At 44.6% G+C, this 19,316-nt stretch overlaps 1 protein-coding gene across 1 annotated transcript in view; it reads right to left on the reverse strand.

The window, feature by feature from the left end:
• The window catches only part of LOC148505495 (uncharacterized), a 69,606-nt gene that overhangs the window by 2,232 nt on the left and 48,058 nt on the right, over positions 1-19,316 (reverse strand). The window contains exons 29-40 of the mRNA XM_088448114.1: positions 18,536-18,656; positions 17,771-17,856; positions 16,010-16,136; positions 12,335-12,525; positions 11,101-11,191; positions 9,631-9,742; positions 7,312-7,496; positions 5,443-5,589; positions 4,542-4,675; positions 2,543-2,676; positions 2,346-2,440; positions 1,602-1,809 (exon numbers count right to left, since the gene is read on the reverse strand). Coding sequence (XP_088304240.1) covers positions 1,602-1,809; positions 2,346-2,440; positions 2,543-2,676; positions 4,542-4,675; positions 5,443-5,589; positions 7,312-7,496; positions 9,631-9,742; positions 11,101-11,191; positions 12,335-12,525; positions 16,010-16,136; positions 17,771-17,856; positions 18,536-18,656 — 1,631 coding nt within the window. The remainder of the gene's footprint in view (positions 1-1,601; positions 1,810-2,345; positions 2,441-2,542; positions 2,677-4,541; positions 4,676-5,442; positions 5,590-7,311; positions 7,497-9,630; positions 9,743-11,100; positions 11,192-12,334; positions 12,526-16,009; positions 16,137-17,770; positions 17,857-18,535; positions 18,657-19,316) is intronic.

Raw genomic sequence — 19,316 nt, forward strand, 5'->3', positions numbered from 1 at the left:
TCAGGAATAAAATACTACATTGGGCTCCACAGGAATAAAACACACTACATTGGCCTCAGGAATAAAACACTACATTGGCCTCCACAGGAATAAAACACACTACATTGGCCTCACAGGAATAAAACACACTACATTGGCCTCCACAGGAATAAAACACACTACATTGGCCTCCACAGGAATAAAACACACTACACTGGTCTCCACAGGAATAATACACACTACATTGGCCTCAGGAATAAAACACACTACATTGGCCTCAGGAATAAAACACACTACAGTACAAGTGCGATGAGCTGACCGCTGCGGTACACTAGTGTGCCACGGCACAGTGGTTGAAAAACACTGACCAAGACACACTCAAACTTTCTATCTATTGACTGCCATCCATTAGTAGCATAGTGGGGTAGAGTTTGTTGTATTACAGTATATAAAACATGAGTTCAAAAAAAGCCCTACATTTATTATGTGTGCCCTGGTCTCAGGTATTGCTTCTCAGTGATGGCTAAAGGGATATTTATAGAGGGGGAAATCAGGGCTATTTGTTTTTCCGCTAGAGGCCGCCATATTCTGGGTTTAATCTATATTCATGAGAATGCAGCTTATGAATTCACTAGGAGCCAGTGACATCACTACAGCCTGAGTGACATGGCATGGCATTGTACATTGATAGGCTGAATATTGGTTTCCTCAACTTTGTAGGAACAGCGGGAAATCTTAACAGGAGAACCTTCATAAAATGTGACACCAACAGCTGATTATTCAGGATTCTAGCCACAGCTATGCTGCGTGTATAATTTCCATGGGTGTTATTAAATGCACTTTTATTTTGCTACTAATACTTCCCTCCCAACATAGCCACGTCCCGATCAGCACAAATTCCCCCCTCCCTCCCCACTTACCCAAAACCTGCCTGAACTCCTCAATTACACACGCTTTCTGGCAAACCACACCCGCTTTCTAGGAAACCACACCCACTTTCTGGCAAACCACACTTGCTTTCTGGTAAATCTCCACCCACTTACGTCTAAAGGCCCCCATATATTTGCGATGGATTGGGACAATTCCCCGTTTTGCAGATGATTGGCGGGAAAAAAAAATGGCAATGTTTGGGGTACACCATTCAACAAAAAGTAATCAAAATCGGTAAATCAGGTTGTCCAACAAGTTTGATTTCACAGACCAAGCGGGGCTGTGAATTGCTGGTGTATGGTAACGATCAGCAGATTTGCAGACTGTTAGTAGTAAAGTGATGAGACTTTAAGATTGGCAGATCTGTCCTTCCTGAAAATGATCTTCAAATCACTGAATATACCTGTAATGTACGGGAGCAGATTGGTGTATTGGGGAATCTTTAAATTATGGGGGAAAAAAAAATCACATAATCTGTGAATCATTCTTTTGTGATTGCTGATGTACAGTATGGGCCCCATTTAGTCTCCAGGGGTGCGGAGCAGCACTACCACAGAAATTGGGACAGTTGGTAGGTATGCTAGTAAGAATCTTTGTTTTTGCACTATGATATTCCTTTAATGGTAACTACTAAGGATGTGTATTGTGTCTTTGTGCACGTAAAGATTTTATAACCATGCCGTTTTTCTTACTAGTTGATTTCATGGTTGTAGAAGTGGTTGAACCGAGCGTCGTGTTGGAAAAGTCCCGTATTCCTCCCTGCAGGCCTAAGCCCAGCGTGTCAAGATCAGACTGTTTCTGTGCTTTGATCCAGGCGCTGACTACTGGGTTGTTTTGCTGGACCACCAGGTCGGCTGTGTTGTTACCAAGCAGAGCCTTGGCGTCGCTGACACTGAGGCCCTGGAAGACAAATTTTGACATACTAAGACAGGTTCAGGACATAGGGGGATAATTTATGAAAACTGATGCAAGGGAAAAAGGTACTGCAGCAGCAGCCAATCAGATCCTAACTTGTTTTCCTAGCAATGTTTACTAAATGAAAGCAAACATTGGATTGGTTGGTATGGTCTACAGACATTTTCTGTGACTAGGTTTCATAAAAGCCTTTTTCCCCTAAAAAAGTGACGGTTATTGTACAAGTTATGCAAAGACACTGACTATCATTACCTTGTATTATCACCAGCCTAATTTGGCCAAAAGTGATTCTCTGAATATGATATATAGATCTGTACACAAGAACATAAGGTCTGAGGTAGTATGGGTAGCAGCTTCTACGGGGATCAGCATTTAAATAGAGCTATATATATAAATAAATATATATATATATATATTGCTCTATTTAATTTTTTTTTATTATTTTTTTAACAGACTGCTGAATGACATACACAGGTGGCATTTGCATTTATATATATAAATCTTCTATATTTTATACTCACCAACACTGAGGATGGTTTTAAATTGACAAATGTTCCTATATCCATATTGGGATTCTGGGCAGCCAGGGATTTGAGGTCTGCAGACGGGGCCCCACCTGTGGATGGACACCATTACAATGAAGAGTTACAGTAGATGGGGGGTTGCAGTTATCCAGCATCATCTCATTGTGTACTGCTCACACTGCTCTGTTACTCACCCAGATAAGGCTTTATCAGGTTGTAATAGGTGGCCGTCTGGTTCCTCACTCCCTGATAGGACAGGTTTGCTTTGATGTACAGGGCGTCCTTCACCGTCTGGTTACATGCTGAGACATCCAGAGCCTTGGCCTCACTGCAAGTGGTGTTGGAGGGGGGGGGGGGGGCATGAAAAATGATTGGTTACATTTATTAGAGAACATTCACCTTAAAGCTCCATCACCTCCTAAATATGGTGAATATTTACCTGACTGTCTTCTCATGAACCCACAATAAGGCCCCCTGCGCTGTATGTGCACTTTAATAACCTTCCACCCCTGCTTCCAATCCACATGTACACGGCGACACCTGAATACTCTCCACCTAATCTACTTGTAAGCTTTACTGATACTACTCTGCCCTGGCCTTACATGGCCGTCTCTTTCTACAGCAACACTCTCTCTTCAGCCCTAGACAATTCAGCTCCTGCCCCCACATACGGTTACTGGTGACTATGGCACACCAAACAGAGCTGCTACATGCATAACAGGTCATCCCTGTCTATGCCAACTTCCTCCAACAGAAATTCAACTTTTCCTCTTATTAATCTGCAATTTTACTTCACTTCTCGAGTATAAATGTGGTCTTCAAACGCTTGATGCTTCTACTACCTTCAACTCACTTTTTGCCCACCTGAACCATTTACACCTTCACCCACATGGATGTCCTATTGCTACAACATGTCCATAGTAAGAGATCATCGTATTCCCTCCCCCCACAGTCAGGATCTCCCTTACATCTCTCTCACCATCACCAACAGCACAAATTCCTAAGCCTGCTGCCTCTGTGTCACACCTGCTTTACTCCTCATATACAGACTCTCTCTCAGTGCGGTCTCCTCCACATTCATAATATTGCTAGGACACATACAGCCTTTTCTTACCCAAGATGCAAACTGTTATCTGTCCTCTCATCATTTCCCATCTCAACTACTGCAACCTCCTCCTATCTGACATTCCATTCATTTTATCCCGGTTCAATTGTTTTAAATTCTGCAGATATACTGACTTTAATCTATCACCGGTCTACTGTGCAAATTCCTATACTGACTCCTCTATTCTTCAGAAGCCAGTTCCAGTTATACCCCGTTTGACACATAGCCTAAATACCTGGGTTTTTGCCGGTGAAAGTGCACCGACCCGGATCTACACTATGGGGTAAATTTACTAAAGTGAGATTTTTTTAGAAGTGGAGATGTTGCCCATAGCAACCGATCAGATTGTACTTAACATTTAATTAGCACCTTCTAGAAGATAATAGCTAGAATCTGATTGGTTGCTATGGGCAACATCTCCATCTCTAAAAACCTGCACCATAGTAAATATACCCCTATGTGTGAAAGAGGCCGACCCGTGTCAGAGGGTTAGCAAGGTTATTCCCAGGTCCGACCCGGGTCGCCTCTAGTGTTTATGGCTCATGCCTAAATGGCTCTGATTGGCTGGCTCAGTGACGCTTGGAAATGACATCATATCAAGCATCCACTGCTACCTGACGGAAGAAGTCACTGCAAGACCAGGGTTTGGTGTGAAGGGTGGCGACTCGGAAATACCCTGGGTCGTCACCCATGTGTAAAAGGGGAAGCCCGGCTTCAACCCGTGCTCAGTGTCCTGGGTCCGAGCCGGAACTTTATGTCTGAAACTGGTATTAGTCACCCTCTCCTACAAACCTAACACCACCCCTTCATACATCTCAATCATTGTCGACATATAGGTTTGTTCAGATTTTAGCCTAACTCTCAACACAAAATTGGACCGTCGACATTCTGTTGTCCACATGTTAAAAGTCGACATTATGAAGAATGTTTACATTTTAACCATGTCGACATTCGTGAATGTCCACTGTATGTCTATGTTGACATTCAGAACCTGCGGACATTCTGGACTGTCGACATGCTGACCGCATACCGTCTGATTTTGGTAACCCTTCATCACGGTCCCACGCTGTTCTGCAGGAGCCACTAACCTTATAGCGCTTGGGGTGATGAGATCTAGTTGAGTACTATTCAGGAGACAGATGTATCTACTTCCGATGATGTTTAGTGCAGACCCGTTTAATGGATTACCCGAACTAATGTACTTTGCAATATAAATCTGTGCCTGGAAATGGTAAAAGAGAGAGCAAGGAATTGTTAATGTAGAACTAAAAGTGGGTAGGGGTAATGTAAGGCTGCTGAAGGTGCTACTATCAGAACTCATTTCTTTTTTGCTTTGGTGAAGGATTTCGCCATTTAGGTCCTATTGACACAATGGGTTTCACATTTGGTTTTTCCAAAACCCAATTTGCTTTATGGCATGCGAGGTAAAATGTCAGAATACTGGTGGCTTGTGTTACGGTAAGTGGCAGACATATTCATGCCTACTAGTGCCTCAGGGCCTGAGTGTTTGGCTCCGCGCGCTGTTACGTACGGAATCACAGGCATTAGAGCTGGCAGCGCAAGACCATGGGCGTTCCTGGGAGGTGGCCTGAAGTGAACGCAAAAAAAGGGCGTCTCATGGGTCTAATGAGAGTGTCAGGGGTGTGTCAGGGAACGCGGCTGTATTCTCAGGAGTAGATCCACAACCACAGAGGCCATGTTTAGAGGATTTTCAGAAGGAGGCACTGTGGACAGCCGTAGGCTGTCGTAAGTGCCGATGGTGCAAGCGATGGCGGAGGGTTTACAACCGCCGGTGAAGTTGCACTGTCCACGAGCACTGAAAGTGGCGTCTCGGGGCTTGCACATTCCGTCGTACGCTACTGCACACAGGGGAGGTTGAAACGAGCATTTGCATAGTACCGACACTGCATGCATTAGCACCCACATCCTAATCAGGCCCTCGGGTTATAGCATCTTCTTATCATGGGTGGATCTGGGTCTGTCACGTACCAAGGTATCTGTAGGTCCCACAGCAAATAAACTCCCCAGAGTGTCCAGGGAAGTTATGTTCCACTTTTTGATGTCATTTTCTCCGCACAGAAAAGCGATGGCTCCAAGGTTGGGTATAAGCGTTTCTGGATAACCCGCAGGATAGAGCTGGAATGCAATAAATAAATTATTTCAGGTGAAATTTATGTTTATTTAATAACGTTATCACAATAGTAGAGATAAGTCACTGCTAGAAACACAGGAATCTGAGTGGAGAGCTAACAAGGGCTCGGTATAGATAAATACAAGAAGGAGCAGAGAACACTACGCCTGAAGTGATATGGCCTTAACTATTCATACTGTACTGTACCGTGATGCCTGCTGAATCTTGTTATACAAGCAGGTTTGGGAGCTAATGAGGACAATTGGTGGTGTTGCCCATAGCAAGCAATCAGTGTCACAATCCACTGCAATATCGCCAGTCTGGTCCCATATTCTGTTTGGTAATCCTGCAGCCTGTGTTAACTATCTGATCCAGCAGCTAAGGGCTGCTCCAGTGCTATCCGAAAAACCTGCACCAGTGTTCCTACACTGGACATCCTGAAAACCTGAACCAGTGTTCCTACATTGAACATCCTGAAAACCAGCGCATGTCATTGAGTGCCTGCGTACAGGCAATCCTGTAAGGAATGGGTACGATCTGCTGCCGGACCCCTGCCCGGCGGTTGGAATCCCGTCAGGGGCATCCCGGCAGAGGAGGAAATCCCGATCGTCGAAGGTAAGTATTCACTAACCTATTTCTAACCCCCTAACCCTAACCCTCCCTTTTTCGGTGCCTAACCCTAATCCCCCCTCTAAGTGCCTAAACCTAACCCCCCCTTCCCCGCCGCCTAAACCTAAGTCCACCGGGGGGGGGGGGGGCTTGCCAAACCCTAAGTCCCCCCTGGGGGTGCCTAACCCTCCCTCCCCCTAGCCTAACCCTAACCTCCCGAGGGGGGCTGCCTAACCCTAAGTCCCCCCCCGGGAGCCCTAAACCTATACCCTCCCCCCCCCCCCCCGGCTGTCCGCGCCCGGCATTCCTTAGATCGGGATGCCAGGTGCCGGTCTCCCGGCGTCGGTAAAATGACAGACTGGCGTCTAGATTTAGACGCCTGTCGTTTAACCCTCACCGGGATAAAGCAGTCGGGAAGCCAGCTGTTGGGATTAGTTCCGCCGGCTTCCCGACTGCATACCTCCCGTAATGCAGCTCAGCACTGTATCATTTATCACCACCTGTGTTTATAGGAGTAGGTTACATTGTTTATATATCCTGTTCTGCGTTTGCCTGATACCATTTGTGTTATTGCCTTAGTGCAGGCCTGGCTAACCTGTGGCTCTACAGCTGTTGTGAAAATACACATCCCAGCATACCCTGCAACAGGTTTAGCATTGCCTAATAGTAAAACCGTGGCAGGGCATGCTGGAACTTGTAGTATCATAACAGCTGTAGAACCACAGGTTGGCCAGGCCTGCATAAGTGCATTCCTGGACATTCTTGTATTAATCCACAGTGCATTCTGATTTATCCATTCCTAGACTATATTCATTGCTGGCTCATTTGAATCCTGTGTAATCAACATGCTTAATTCCTGCTTAAGTATCAGCTTATTCACTGCGCTGTACCCCGTGTGTAATAAACATCACTGTTTCACCTATTATTTCAGTAGCGCTTGTCCCATTCCTTGCAAGCACACGCACAGGGCAATTCCCAATGACCTGACAATCACTTTCTGTCATTTTATAGACTAAGATAAATGATAGCTAAGAACCAATTGGTTGCTTTGATCAACTTCTCTCTCGAAGGTTTGATATATTTCCCCTCCAAATAGGGAACTGGATGTGTGAACTCACCTGGTCAAGCCTCGCCTTCAGGACAGCCAGTTGCTCATCTGTGAACGGTTTCTCACCCAGCACCTCCAGATAATTAACCAGAGTCAGGTTATCTAAACAGGCATCTAATTGCTCAGTGCTGTAGAACAGCGGGAGAAGGGGATCGTTAATGTTGTCGGCTGTGATCTGCATGCCATCGGGACAACCTATAACAAGAATTCAAATATATGTTTGTTAAAAGCCGACCCTGCAGGAAGAGAGTTTTTGGAGATCTTGATTAATCATAGGGTTGTTAGACACAGTATATACTTGCCACCTCTCCCGTAATGGCCATCGGGTGGTGCTCCCGACAAGCCGCCCTCTGCCCCTCCGCAGTCATTCACTTGAGTGTGGTCCGGGGTGGGGGTGGGGGGCAATGACACGATTCACAGAGAATCGCGTCATCGTGGTCCCACCACCTGCTGCACAATTGCACAATGCTGGTAATCTCAGCATTGTGTAGCGGGGGAGGCCCACACTCTAGCCCCAATGCTGCGTTACGTCCCAGTCAAGCCCCCACCTATGCCTCACCATGCCCCCCACTGCACCAGCCTGGCACACACAAAAATTTGGTTATTTAAAATGAACCAGCGACCGGTCTTGTTTTGTTGTAGGCAAGGGGCCACACCTCAGAAGTGGTGTTCTTGTCCAAGCCAAAGAATTGCGCCCTCACATGACTGTGCGCAGTCTTTGATATTTCTACTTACACTGAATTTGCACGTGACACTATATTAGTGACATTATGAGGCTGATTTTGAATCAGACGCATTAATGGCAATTTTTTCAGCTGCCCGTGGACGCCTGCTTACTACATTATGCTAATGCAAGAATCTGGCTGTGTATGCTAAAAATCTATGCTTGTGGAAGCCTATCCCACCCAGCGCTGTACTAGGGTGGCAGTGTTCCCTGTGCTGGCCACGCCCTCTAAACCTGTGACATCATGCTATCTTGCCTAGGGGGCGGGGCTAATGGCTCTGGGAAGGAGAGCACTGCCCAGTGTGGCCAAAGCTGCAGGGTGCCTGCCTGGAGCATCCCTTGGACATCTGGGCGGCTCTGCAGTAGCGCTACTGGCTACATGGTACCATTCCAGGCACCCTACTACTCACAATGCAGGTGCCATTGGGACAGCGTAGCCCCCAGGGGCCCTGTGCAACGGCATCGCTCGCTCACTACAAGTTATGGCCTTGATCCCACCCATCTGCAGCCACATTCGTCATCATTAAAATCTGGATTTACACCAGCCACATGCTGGGTGCAAAAGATCCGTGTGAAACAGACAACCCATCTCCATCCACACACTGCCAGTGAGCACAGAAGTTATGGCGACATACCCATAACATGCCCATAATGCTCCAATGACACTATCATGAGACGTATCAGTTCCATGCAGATCGCATGGTCGCCACCCACTTCGCAGATAGTGTGGCCCGCCGACAGATAGATCATTCCATACACACTAGCGAACTCTGTCCCTGGGCCTAAGGCTGAATTGGCGCATGCGCAGTCACCAATTTATTCCTTTAACACATGCGCAGTAAGCTGAAATCCGCAAGAGCCGTCGGCATTTCCACTTTGGTCCGACTCAAAGTCAGCCCCTACATGGGAGTACCTCTTGTGGTTATTCTACAGCGGGGAGAGTCCTCCTGTGTGCTTGTTATTTTTAGATTTAATAAAACGTTTCTTGTTGTAAAAAGCAGGAAGCAGGGCCAGATTAACAATAGGCCTGATGGGACTACAGCTCCAGGCCTCCACCTAAAAAATAGGCCCATCATCATGACAGCATGAGGGTGACCCGTCATCTAGCTGGCCACACGGTCGGCCATAAATCAAAAATGGATTAAGGGGTCTAGTTACTAAGCAGTGTTAGGAGACAGAGTGAAAAGTGATAAGGTGCCAGCCAATCAGCTCTCAACTGCCATCTCACAGGCTGTGTTTGAAAAATGACAGTTGGGAGCTGATTGGCTGGCACTTTATCACTTTCTTATCACTTTTCACTCTGTCTCCTAACACTGCTTAGTAAAAAGACCCCTAAGTGGCTTTTAATCCAGCATTGACAGGAAGTCAAAGGGGGAGATTCAATCAGCGGGGTTTAACTCCATGCGTTAAGTCCCAGAGGAGGACTTTTCCTTGCAGTTTCAACAGCCGCGAGGAAAAGTCTGTGATAAAATTTTATTGAATATTTCCAGCCGTGAAATCAGGAGCTTTTCCCCATGTTTCAAATCTTGCAGCTAATTGGATTCCCCCTGAGTTTCATAGGAATACAGGTGCAGCATAACTGCCCCTCTTATTTATCCCACTCACCTGCGGCTCGCCGTGCTCTAGTGGAAGCCACTTTCTTCACAATGGAGGCAAACTGGATCCTTGTCAAAGCCTTAGTTTGTATAGCATCTTTCATCCAAGCCTTAAAGGAGACCTATCAAGGGAATATATTACAGGCACATGAACTACTGGAAATATCAAGGTGAGAGAGAGAAACCGCAGAGTGATAAAGTACCAACCAATCAGGTCCTAACTCACGTTACAGACTGTGTTTGAAAAATGTCAGGAGCTGATTGGTTGGTACTTTATCTCCCTCCACTGTATCTCTCTCCAAGACTTAGTACATCTCCCACTAAGTCACTAAATGATAACATCCATGGCAGTGTATGATCATGAGAGTTTGTTGACTTAGAAAAAGGATGCAATAAGGAAAAGCACACACATCAGGGCCAGCAATACATGCACAGAACTAAATATATAGTATATTATATATCATGGAGAGTTGTACGCTTGCACTCCTTCCATGAAACGCGTTTCACCAGCAGCACTGAATGTTATTTGGCCGGTTGATATCTACTGGATCTGTTAAGAAGCTGCCAAATGAGATCACAGGCTGATGTATGGGTCACTTAAATGTCAGTGTATGTATAATGTCAGTGTATGTGTAATGTCAGTGTATGTGTAATGTCAGTGTATGTATGTCAGTGTATGTGTAATGTCAGTGTATGTGTATTGTCAGTGTATGTGTAATGTCAGTGTATGTGTAATGTCATTGTATGTGTAATGTCAGTGTATGTGTAATGTCAGTGTATGTGTAATGTCATTGTATATATAATGTCAGTGTATGTATAATGTCAGTGTATGTGTAATGTCATTGTATGTGTAATGTCAGTGTATGTGTAATGTCAGTGTATGTATAATGTCATTGTATGTGTAATGTCAGTGTATGTGTAATGTCATTGTATGTGTAATGTCAGTGTATGTGTAATGTCAGTGTATATGTAATGTCATTGTATGTGTAATGTCAGTGTATGTATAATGTCAGTGTATGTGTAATGTCATTGTATGTGTAATGTCAGTGTATGTGTAATGTCAGTGTATGTGTAATGTCAGTGTATGTGTAATGTCAGTGTATGTATAATGTCATTGTATGTGTAATGTCAGTGTATGTGTAATGTCAGTGTATGTATAATGTCAGTGTATGTGTAATGTCAGTGTATGTGTAATGTCATTGTATGTATAATGTCAGTGGGTATGTGACCTAGGGGTGAATTTAGGAATCAGTTATATCTGATTTGTAACAAATCTCCAGAACAAATGTTATGGTTTGTTTCATTTATAGCCATGACTGATTTTAGAATCACCCCACAAATATCATAAGCTGTCACCTTCTGGGGAATTGGTTGGTAACGCCAAATGTTCCTTCGCTAAGAGAACCCACTATATGTAACCAGCTCTGTTCATTAATACACAGCTACCATAAACTACCCCTGTCAGTCATAAGGTGCTTACACTGGAAATATTCCCCAAGGTTTCCTTGCTTAAAAATCCACTTATTCCTCCAAGTGAGTTTAGTGTGCTTTTTGTCCAGGTAGATGGAGCCCTTTAAATAAACACATATGAGATTAGATAAGATGTACGTCCCATACAGGAAGCATTGTGAAGACTACGGAGACATCTTGTGAGAATCATGTTTTTACCTCTAGAGAACAGCGGTTGTTGTTACTGTATAATACTGTTACTTCCTATAATGAGCATTTGTACATACATGAAGAAATGAAGATATTCAAATATTGAAATACGAACTACAACTGTGCAGACAGAGCGCAAACGGTCCTATATGGTGGCACATGCCTACTTCTGTGCAGTTGCACTCGCTTTGACAGGTAAATGCACAAAATTAGTCCAAGATGGAAACATCTGTAGTGGGCTGATGGCAGGAGATTGGTAAATCAGGGGTGTTAGAATAGGGGCACCTATGTGCCTACTTTTGGAGCAACATGCAATTGCTAGGTGACTTTATTTTTGGAGCTGTCAGAGATCGATGTATCCAAACTTCTAAAGAGGACAAGTTGGAGGAGTTGCCACAGCAGCCAATCAGCACCTAGCTATGATTTATCTAGTACATACAGTACGTGCCAACCTTTTGGCTGCCTCCTCCGGGAGGAGGCAGCCAAGTCGGCACTGCGGGGGAGCGGGGCTCGGCAGAGATGGGCGGGGCTCGACAGAGGTGGGTGGGCTTGAGGGTCGTGATTACGCAATTGCGCCATCACAGCCCCGCCCCCACTATGCAATGTCAAGATTACCGGCAATGTGGAGCGGGGGGCGGGTGCTACCATGGCGCCATTCAAGGTTAAAGGAAGGTTAAAGGGCTGCACATGCGGAACTTGAAGTGTATCAGGTTACTGGTTACTGCCCCAATCATAGTGCCTACAAATCGCACTGAGATACTGATAATATCATGTAAATTGTATTTATACGCCACATTCAAAATCCGGATGATATCTGCCGTTCAAGTGCTTATTATTTACAGTATCTCCACATGTCCCTATAGATTGTAAGCGTGCGAGCAGGGCCTTCCTACCTATATATCTGTCTGTTATTACCCAGTTTTGTTTAATTAATGTTTACAATTGTAAAGCGCAACGGAATATAAGAAACTGTTAATAATGTAATAATAATGTAATAATGTAACATGGAAAAAACAGAAATGTGTGTGAAGGAGCCTTGAGGCGGCAATACTTACCCGAACACAGAGTTTCCTGAGCTGATAACCTTTTGTATGGAGCTTTGCTGGTCAGCGGTGATGGAAGAGCACTGAGATAACTGACTGAGCAGGTTACCGGTGGAGTTCTCAATGTAGGAGGAGTTTAGGTCGCAGGCCAGTTGTCCGAGCACTTGGATGTTGTCATCGGTTAGGGAGAAGCCCGTTACATTCTGCAACAGCATCATCACTGATTAGTGTGGATGGAAACACTTGATATATTGCTGGGATTAATTTCTAGTAGGGATGTGCAGGCTCGGATAGGTTCGAGTTTGCACGTGGAGTTCGGATTTTTCCCTCCAAAAAAACGGAACTCAGAACGAGGCAAAACGTCATCTTACATGGACGAACATCATCATTCCTGGACAAAAGACCAGGAATGATGATGTTCGTCCATGTAAGATGACGTTTTGCCTCGTTCTGAGTTCCGTTTTTTTGGAGGGAAAAATCCGAACTCCACGTGCAAACTCGAACCTATCCGAGCCTGCACATCCCTAATTTCTAGGCCAAAAGCTATCAAGCAATGAAACTGCAAATGAGGCCACAAAGTCACTTTATTTTTAGCTTCTGTAAATATCGCGAGATGATGCAATATATGACCATATATGAGCTTAGAATGTAAGCTTTTAGGAGCAGGGCCCTCTACTCTCTTGTTGTTCTCCTTAATTAACTATCATCCACTTCTTACTCCCCACTAGGGCACCTAACACTTGGTTGCTTTGCTCTGTTGCTTATCTGGGTGTTATGGTCGCTAATGTAGCAATGTATATTATCCATGTCCTTGTCCTGCATTGTATTGTACTGTAAGTCACTGGTCACCTAGATATTTATGTACTTTGTAAGGCGCTGCGGAACACTTGTGGCGCCATATAAATAAATTATATTATTATCAATAATAATAATAATACAGTATACTGTATATTTGTAAACTTTCCCAAACTAAAGGCACACATCCACTAGCAGACATGAAAACGACTGCACGACTACGACATTGTAATCGTTTGTCAGTCGTGTGATGTGCCTACACTGAGCGAGCAGTCGCTCAGTGCAGGCTCATCAATCATCTGCAAACATGCTCAATCTGACATTATCGTCAGGTTGTCCAGCATGTTTGTCCGATGATAGATGTCTAAACGACCAGCGGGAGCACGCATCGCTGGTCGTTTTAGACATTTTAGTGAACGATTTGCAAACGATTATTGAACAATATCGTTATCGTTCAATCGCTCAATTTAATCGTCTAGTGTACGTGTGCCTTAAGACTGAGGGCCTGATTTCGACCCTATGTGCTCGCAAGCGGGTCGATGGTGGCCCAGTGTGCATGCACACGACGGAGCCGGCTCCGTCGTGCGCATGCGCGAGACCCAGATAGCGACGGGCAATCCGTTGCTCCGGGTCTCGTACCAAAGGTGGCGTGCTGTCGATGTTGAGTGACAGCACGCCCCCTTTGGTGGGTGGGCCAGGGGCGTGGCGGCCCAGACGGAGGCGTTCTCATGGGAACGCTTACCATCTGGGGCCGGCCCCACTGACATCACAAGTGATGTCAGTGGGAGTGCTTTCGGCTCTGTTAGAGCCGAAAGCACTCTGGGGCTTGCGGCAACGAGACCCTACCACAAGGGTCTCGTCGCAAGCCCGATGGTCACGATGGTCTTGACCATCGCGACCATCTTCCTGGCCGCTCGCTATAGCTGTGGGTGGTCACCCACAGCTATGCGAGCGGCCAGGAGGCCACTCTGAAAAACAAGAAGGACGGCCCTGATTCAGAGCGAGCGCTCTGTCAGAGCGTCTGGCTCTGAATCAGGGCCTGAGTTAGAATATTTCTCGCTGTGGTGCTGATCCAGAATTGGGAGCAAAGCAGAAGAAGCAAGTTAAGGGGTCCAGACATCAGCAATCACATAAAAACAATTCACAGATTCTGTGATTCCCCCCCTCCCCCAATTTAAAGATTCCCCAATCCACCAATCAGCGCCCATTCATTACAGATATGTTTCAGTGATTTGCAGATCGTTTTCAGGAAAGACATCTGCCAATCTTGAAGTCATCCTATTACTAGTAACTGTGAGCAAATGTTGCCTGTTACCATACACCAGCAATCTATGATTGGTCTGTGAAATCCAACATGTTGGACAACCTGGTTCACCGATTCCAATCACTTTTTGGTTAGAATCTGCGATATGTAAACCCCATACATTGCTGATGTTTTTACACAATCTGCAAATGCCTAATTGCCCCCATGCCGATGTACACAGGCATTAACTTTGCACATGATTAAAGCTGCCCAACATTTCTGGGCAACACGCAAATGCAGTCATTAGTTACCCTGCATGCAAATATCAAAATAAACAAATGTGCATGCACCCCTTGCTTTGCAATATGGTGTGTCCAGGTGCACAGTTACTTTTTTGCTTTGCTCCCAACCCAAATGTACACTTTTCTGTCGCTGATGATTAATGTAAGCCCTCTGTTATCTAATGTTTCCTACTCAGGCCACCTACAGTATCAGTCAACATACAGAAGACCTGTGTGTTCGGGATGGCACAATCAGGGCTGTAACTAGGGTAGTGCGACCAGTGCCATGGCACAGGGCACCGCAGGGCAGGGGGCGCTGTTTGGGCCTGTCAGTTTTCCTGTTTATTATCATTCTCACTTGTAACTTCCTCTTGTTTTATCCCCCGCATCTCTTGTCTGGCCCTTCCCCGTGAGGCATTGGCCCTTTTCGGGTGCGTGTCTTATGTCCCTATTTTAAAAATGGGTGCCAGGGGTGCCAATGCTCTTTCTGGCACAGGGCACCAAAAAGTCTAGTTACGGCTCTGGGCACAATCCTAACTATCTAAGCTATTTAACTTAGTGTTCATACCATATAATTATGTATATACTGTCTCACGCAAGTACTGTACCTTAATAACATCTGTCACCTAATTTTATTGTTTTAGTGAAACTCTTTGTAGAACCTTAAACAGGTGGCTCAAAAGCCCTAGCCTACACTGATGAGCTCCGAAAAGAGTAAAAGAACCTCTTACATAGCAAGGAATTGTGACTCAGGGGTAGATGTACTAAGCCTTGGGGAGAGATAAAGTGGACGGAGATAAAGTACCAACCAATCAGCTCCTAACTGTTACGTTACAGGCTGTGTTTGCAAAATGACAGTTATGACCTGATTGGTTGGTACTTTATCTCTCTCCATTTTATCTCTCGCCAAGACTTAGCACATCTACCCTTTAGTCTGTTACTACTTTGTTACATCCGTTCCATCGTCTACAAATCTGTTTGAAACCCTGAGTAATATTCTTGAAAGTGATGACGATAGGATTATTATGTTAAAACATAAAAAAAAATATATATAGTAGTAAATAATGTAACATTTGATACTGTGATGCAACAGTTCATGCTCATAGTTCCATATTGCAGTAAAAAACACAAAACCCTAAACTATAAAAAAAATATGGCGCAAATAGACAAGGCAACCTCTCCTGGCATTATATCTTTGGTCAGGTACCCCCTTCCCGCACACTGCCATCCAGATAACCATCACCCTCACCGTCCAGGTACATCACGATAAACATAGTTGGCATCAGCTTTCCTACCCATGCAAACTAATTTTTCGCAAGTGATTTTCATGGAGCTCCCACCAGTGTAACCACAGCAGGCTCTTCTTACCATACAGGAGAGGGATTGCGCCAACAACTCAACGCGCCGCTTGGATCCCTTCGGCTGGATGTTGACATTTGCCATGCCGACATTGGTGTAGAATTCTTTACAGCTGCCAGCTGAATAAGTGGAAGCACTGCAGGGACAGATGAATCAAAGGTCAGGAACATAAAGGAAAGGTCAGGAGCATAAACAGGTCCACATACCACACCGCCTGGCAGCATGACCTGCTTTACCCACAATGCAGTGCTCTCTGGTCTTCCTTTCCCCATATAGGGGCAGATGTATGTATTTAACCTTCTAAAGCGGACAAATTGACCAGCCAGCTTCTAGCTATCATTTATCTAGTACATGCTATAAAATAATAGCTGGAAGCCGATTGGTTGATGTGAACAACATCTCCATCAGTCCTGTTTAAAAGATTTGATACATCATGGGGCAATATTCAATTTGAGGCTAAAACCCGTCATTTTCGCCTGTTTCAATTATCCCCGTATTCAATTTCAAAAACTTTTCGCCGGTGCGAAAAGTCTTTGTTAAAAAACAGGGATAAGTTTTCGCCATGTTTTACATGGCGAAAAAAGTGCAGAATTGGGGTTTTGGGGCGCAGGCTTTAAAAAAAAATAGCCTGCACCCCTTGGAGTGTCCTTTAAAAGTTATCTGTGTCCAAAAAAGTGTAAAAAAATTGTCAGGATACACCAAAAAATGTACTTTTATTTTGAGGGCGAAAAAAAGAATGTTGACAAACTTCTAAAGTACCGCAATTTATTATGTATATGGCAGGTGTTTTCTTCATTGCGGGTGGTAGCGACAGGTGCATTTTTTAAGAATTTTAATAAATCATTTGAGGGACTTAAAAATATGCTTACACCCATTTTCATGTACCCCAAATTTGATGGGCATAGTTATTTTGCCCCCCAAAATAAGCTAAGTGCTATTCTTCACCCCTTCTTGAAATCCGCATTTATGCATCTGCCACGGCTATTTAAAAGCCCTGACTCCCTTCAGCAGGCAAAAAGGGGTCTACCCATAGTGATCCCCCATGTCTGAACATCTTTAGGGGGGTGCCAGGAACATTTTCTAAAAATTCTCAGATTTTTTCTATACTACCTTTCAGCCGGATCCCGATTCTGCAGCTTCTGGAATTGAATACGGGGATAAGCCGATACTTTATCCCCTGCCAAACCTCCGATGTGGAGCGAAAAGTCCGGCATGCGAAAAGTCCGGACTTTTCGCTCAAAATTGAATACCCCATCATGAGCCTACAGGTCACGCATACGCACAAGAGCGCCAGCGTCCGGCGGACAGGGGTCTTCGCAGCCCAGGACTCCTATCTATAGGGAGGGAGCGGGAGCACTCGCCATCTGAAGATGGTGAATGCTCCCGCAGTCAAGCTCCAAAAATATTGTATTTTCGGAACCTGATGAATTCTGTCCCCATACTAGTGTATGGGGACAGCGGCCATTCCGGTAAGCATGAGATATCTGTGATATCTCCTGCTTTACCTTTTTGATGAATAGCCCGAAAAATTTTATTTCTACAATTGGAGGTGAAAATGTTAATTTAAAAAAAAAATTAAATGTTAATTTTCACCTGCTTTTGCCGAAATTAAGTGAATGCAAATGTTAGTAAATTATCTTTGTTGTGTTTGTTTTTATAACCAGCAGGTGTCACTGTTGCTGCATTTTAATTATAGTTTTATCATTTTTTTTATCTGTAATACCAAGGTGATCATTCCTAAAGTATATATAATGTAACAGATGAACTTACTTAAGAAACAGAAACACTTCCTTGGGGTACTTGTCTAGATCTGTAGGATAACCATCCGCAGTCACTTGCCTGGCCAGGCAGGTCAGCTGAGGATAGAGACAGTTAGATGATCAGCATAATGTTCAGTATATGTTGTATGAAGTACAGCAGGATACAGGGATGTCTGCCTGGGGTACATATCTGCAAATAGTCCACACCATTGCTGTCAATATATTCACACAAACAGGGCCATGTATTTTCCATCTATGTACAATGGGCCTTATACATAGCTGTACGTTAATGCCGTCGCAGCTGCAATTTTGTACGCAATTGATATGCGAATATATGCAAATGTTGCAGTCACCGGGAGATGCATTGAGACGCCCACCTGCGGCTTTTCAGTTACAAGCATCCGGGTGAAATGTCGCAGTATCTGTAATAGACAGGGGAATTGAGACGCCGAAGCCATATTCCTTGCGTACACGATTGCAGTCGCAGGATGTAACGCACGCAGGGTTTACTGATAATCACTCATCGGAATAACATACAACCCTGACTCAATAGGCCCAATACTATTAACAAATTATGCAATGTAATTAAGTGTAACGGTGGGAGCGACTTTACGAGGGCGCCCCCTGCGGCTGAGTTACTCTCCCGAGGTACAGCCCCACTGGATGAATACACTAGGCTGTAGTGCATGGAGCATTGGTAAATGAGCACAGCTTCTGCTGCAGGTAGGGTGCATAGAGAACACCATAAGCTGAGCTCCACATCTGCATAACTCACCTGGCCTTCACCCAGAACCGCATTCTGTGTCCTCATAGCTTTCGCCAGCATCCTGGTCTGCTCCTTACCAATCTTATTGGAGGTAGTACAGGTAAAACCTTGCAAGACCGATGAGGAGAGCCTACACAAACAGAGACAACAAAGGTAATTTATGAACCGCAAAAGCGAAAAACTGCAGCGCAAATGATCTTCTGTGATGTCACGTGCCAACTTTTGCGCAGGTGCAAATAGTCTTATTTTAGGTGAAAGTAGAGAGGTCCCCGACACAAGAAAGGGTTGTTTATGGGGTTGCAGAATGTGGATCACCAAAGAGTTATGTGAACATATAAATCTATGCGTGCTTTTATACAGGTCACAGAAAGGGGATTCTAGGGGGTATACTTACTAAGGTGCGGGTTTTTAGAAGTGGAGATGTTGCCTATAACAGCGAATCAGATTCTACTGAACATTTATCTAGCACCTTCTAGAAGATTATAGCTAGAATCTGATTGGGTGCTATGGGCAACATCTCCACTTCTAAAAACCTGCACTTTAGTAAATATACCCCCTAGCGCCTGTAATCACCTCCAGTAGGGGGCACATTATAATACAAACAATTTCCTAGTGAACAGTGAAGAGATTACATCATACCTCATCGATTATAAGTGATGATATCAGCACTCACTGATTATATAGATATTATTTACGGGATCTTATACATACATTAGCATCAGCTGCGTATTATAAAGATACCATATAATATTTGACTGTGCAACACACAAGAAGGAAACATTACCAGTTG

The sequence above is a fragment of the Taudactylus pleione genome, unplaced genomic scaffold (assembly GCF_031769625.1).
Source record: "Taudactylus pleione unplaced genomic scaffold, aTauple2 ptg000451l, whole genome shotgun sequence".
Lineage (NCBI taxonomy): Eukaryota > Metazoa > Chordata > Amphibia > Anura > Myobatrachidae > Taudactylus > Taudactylus pleione.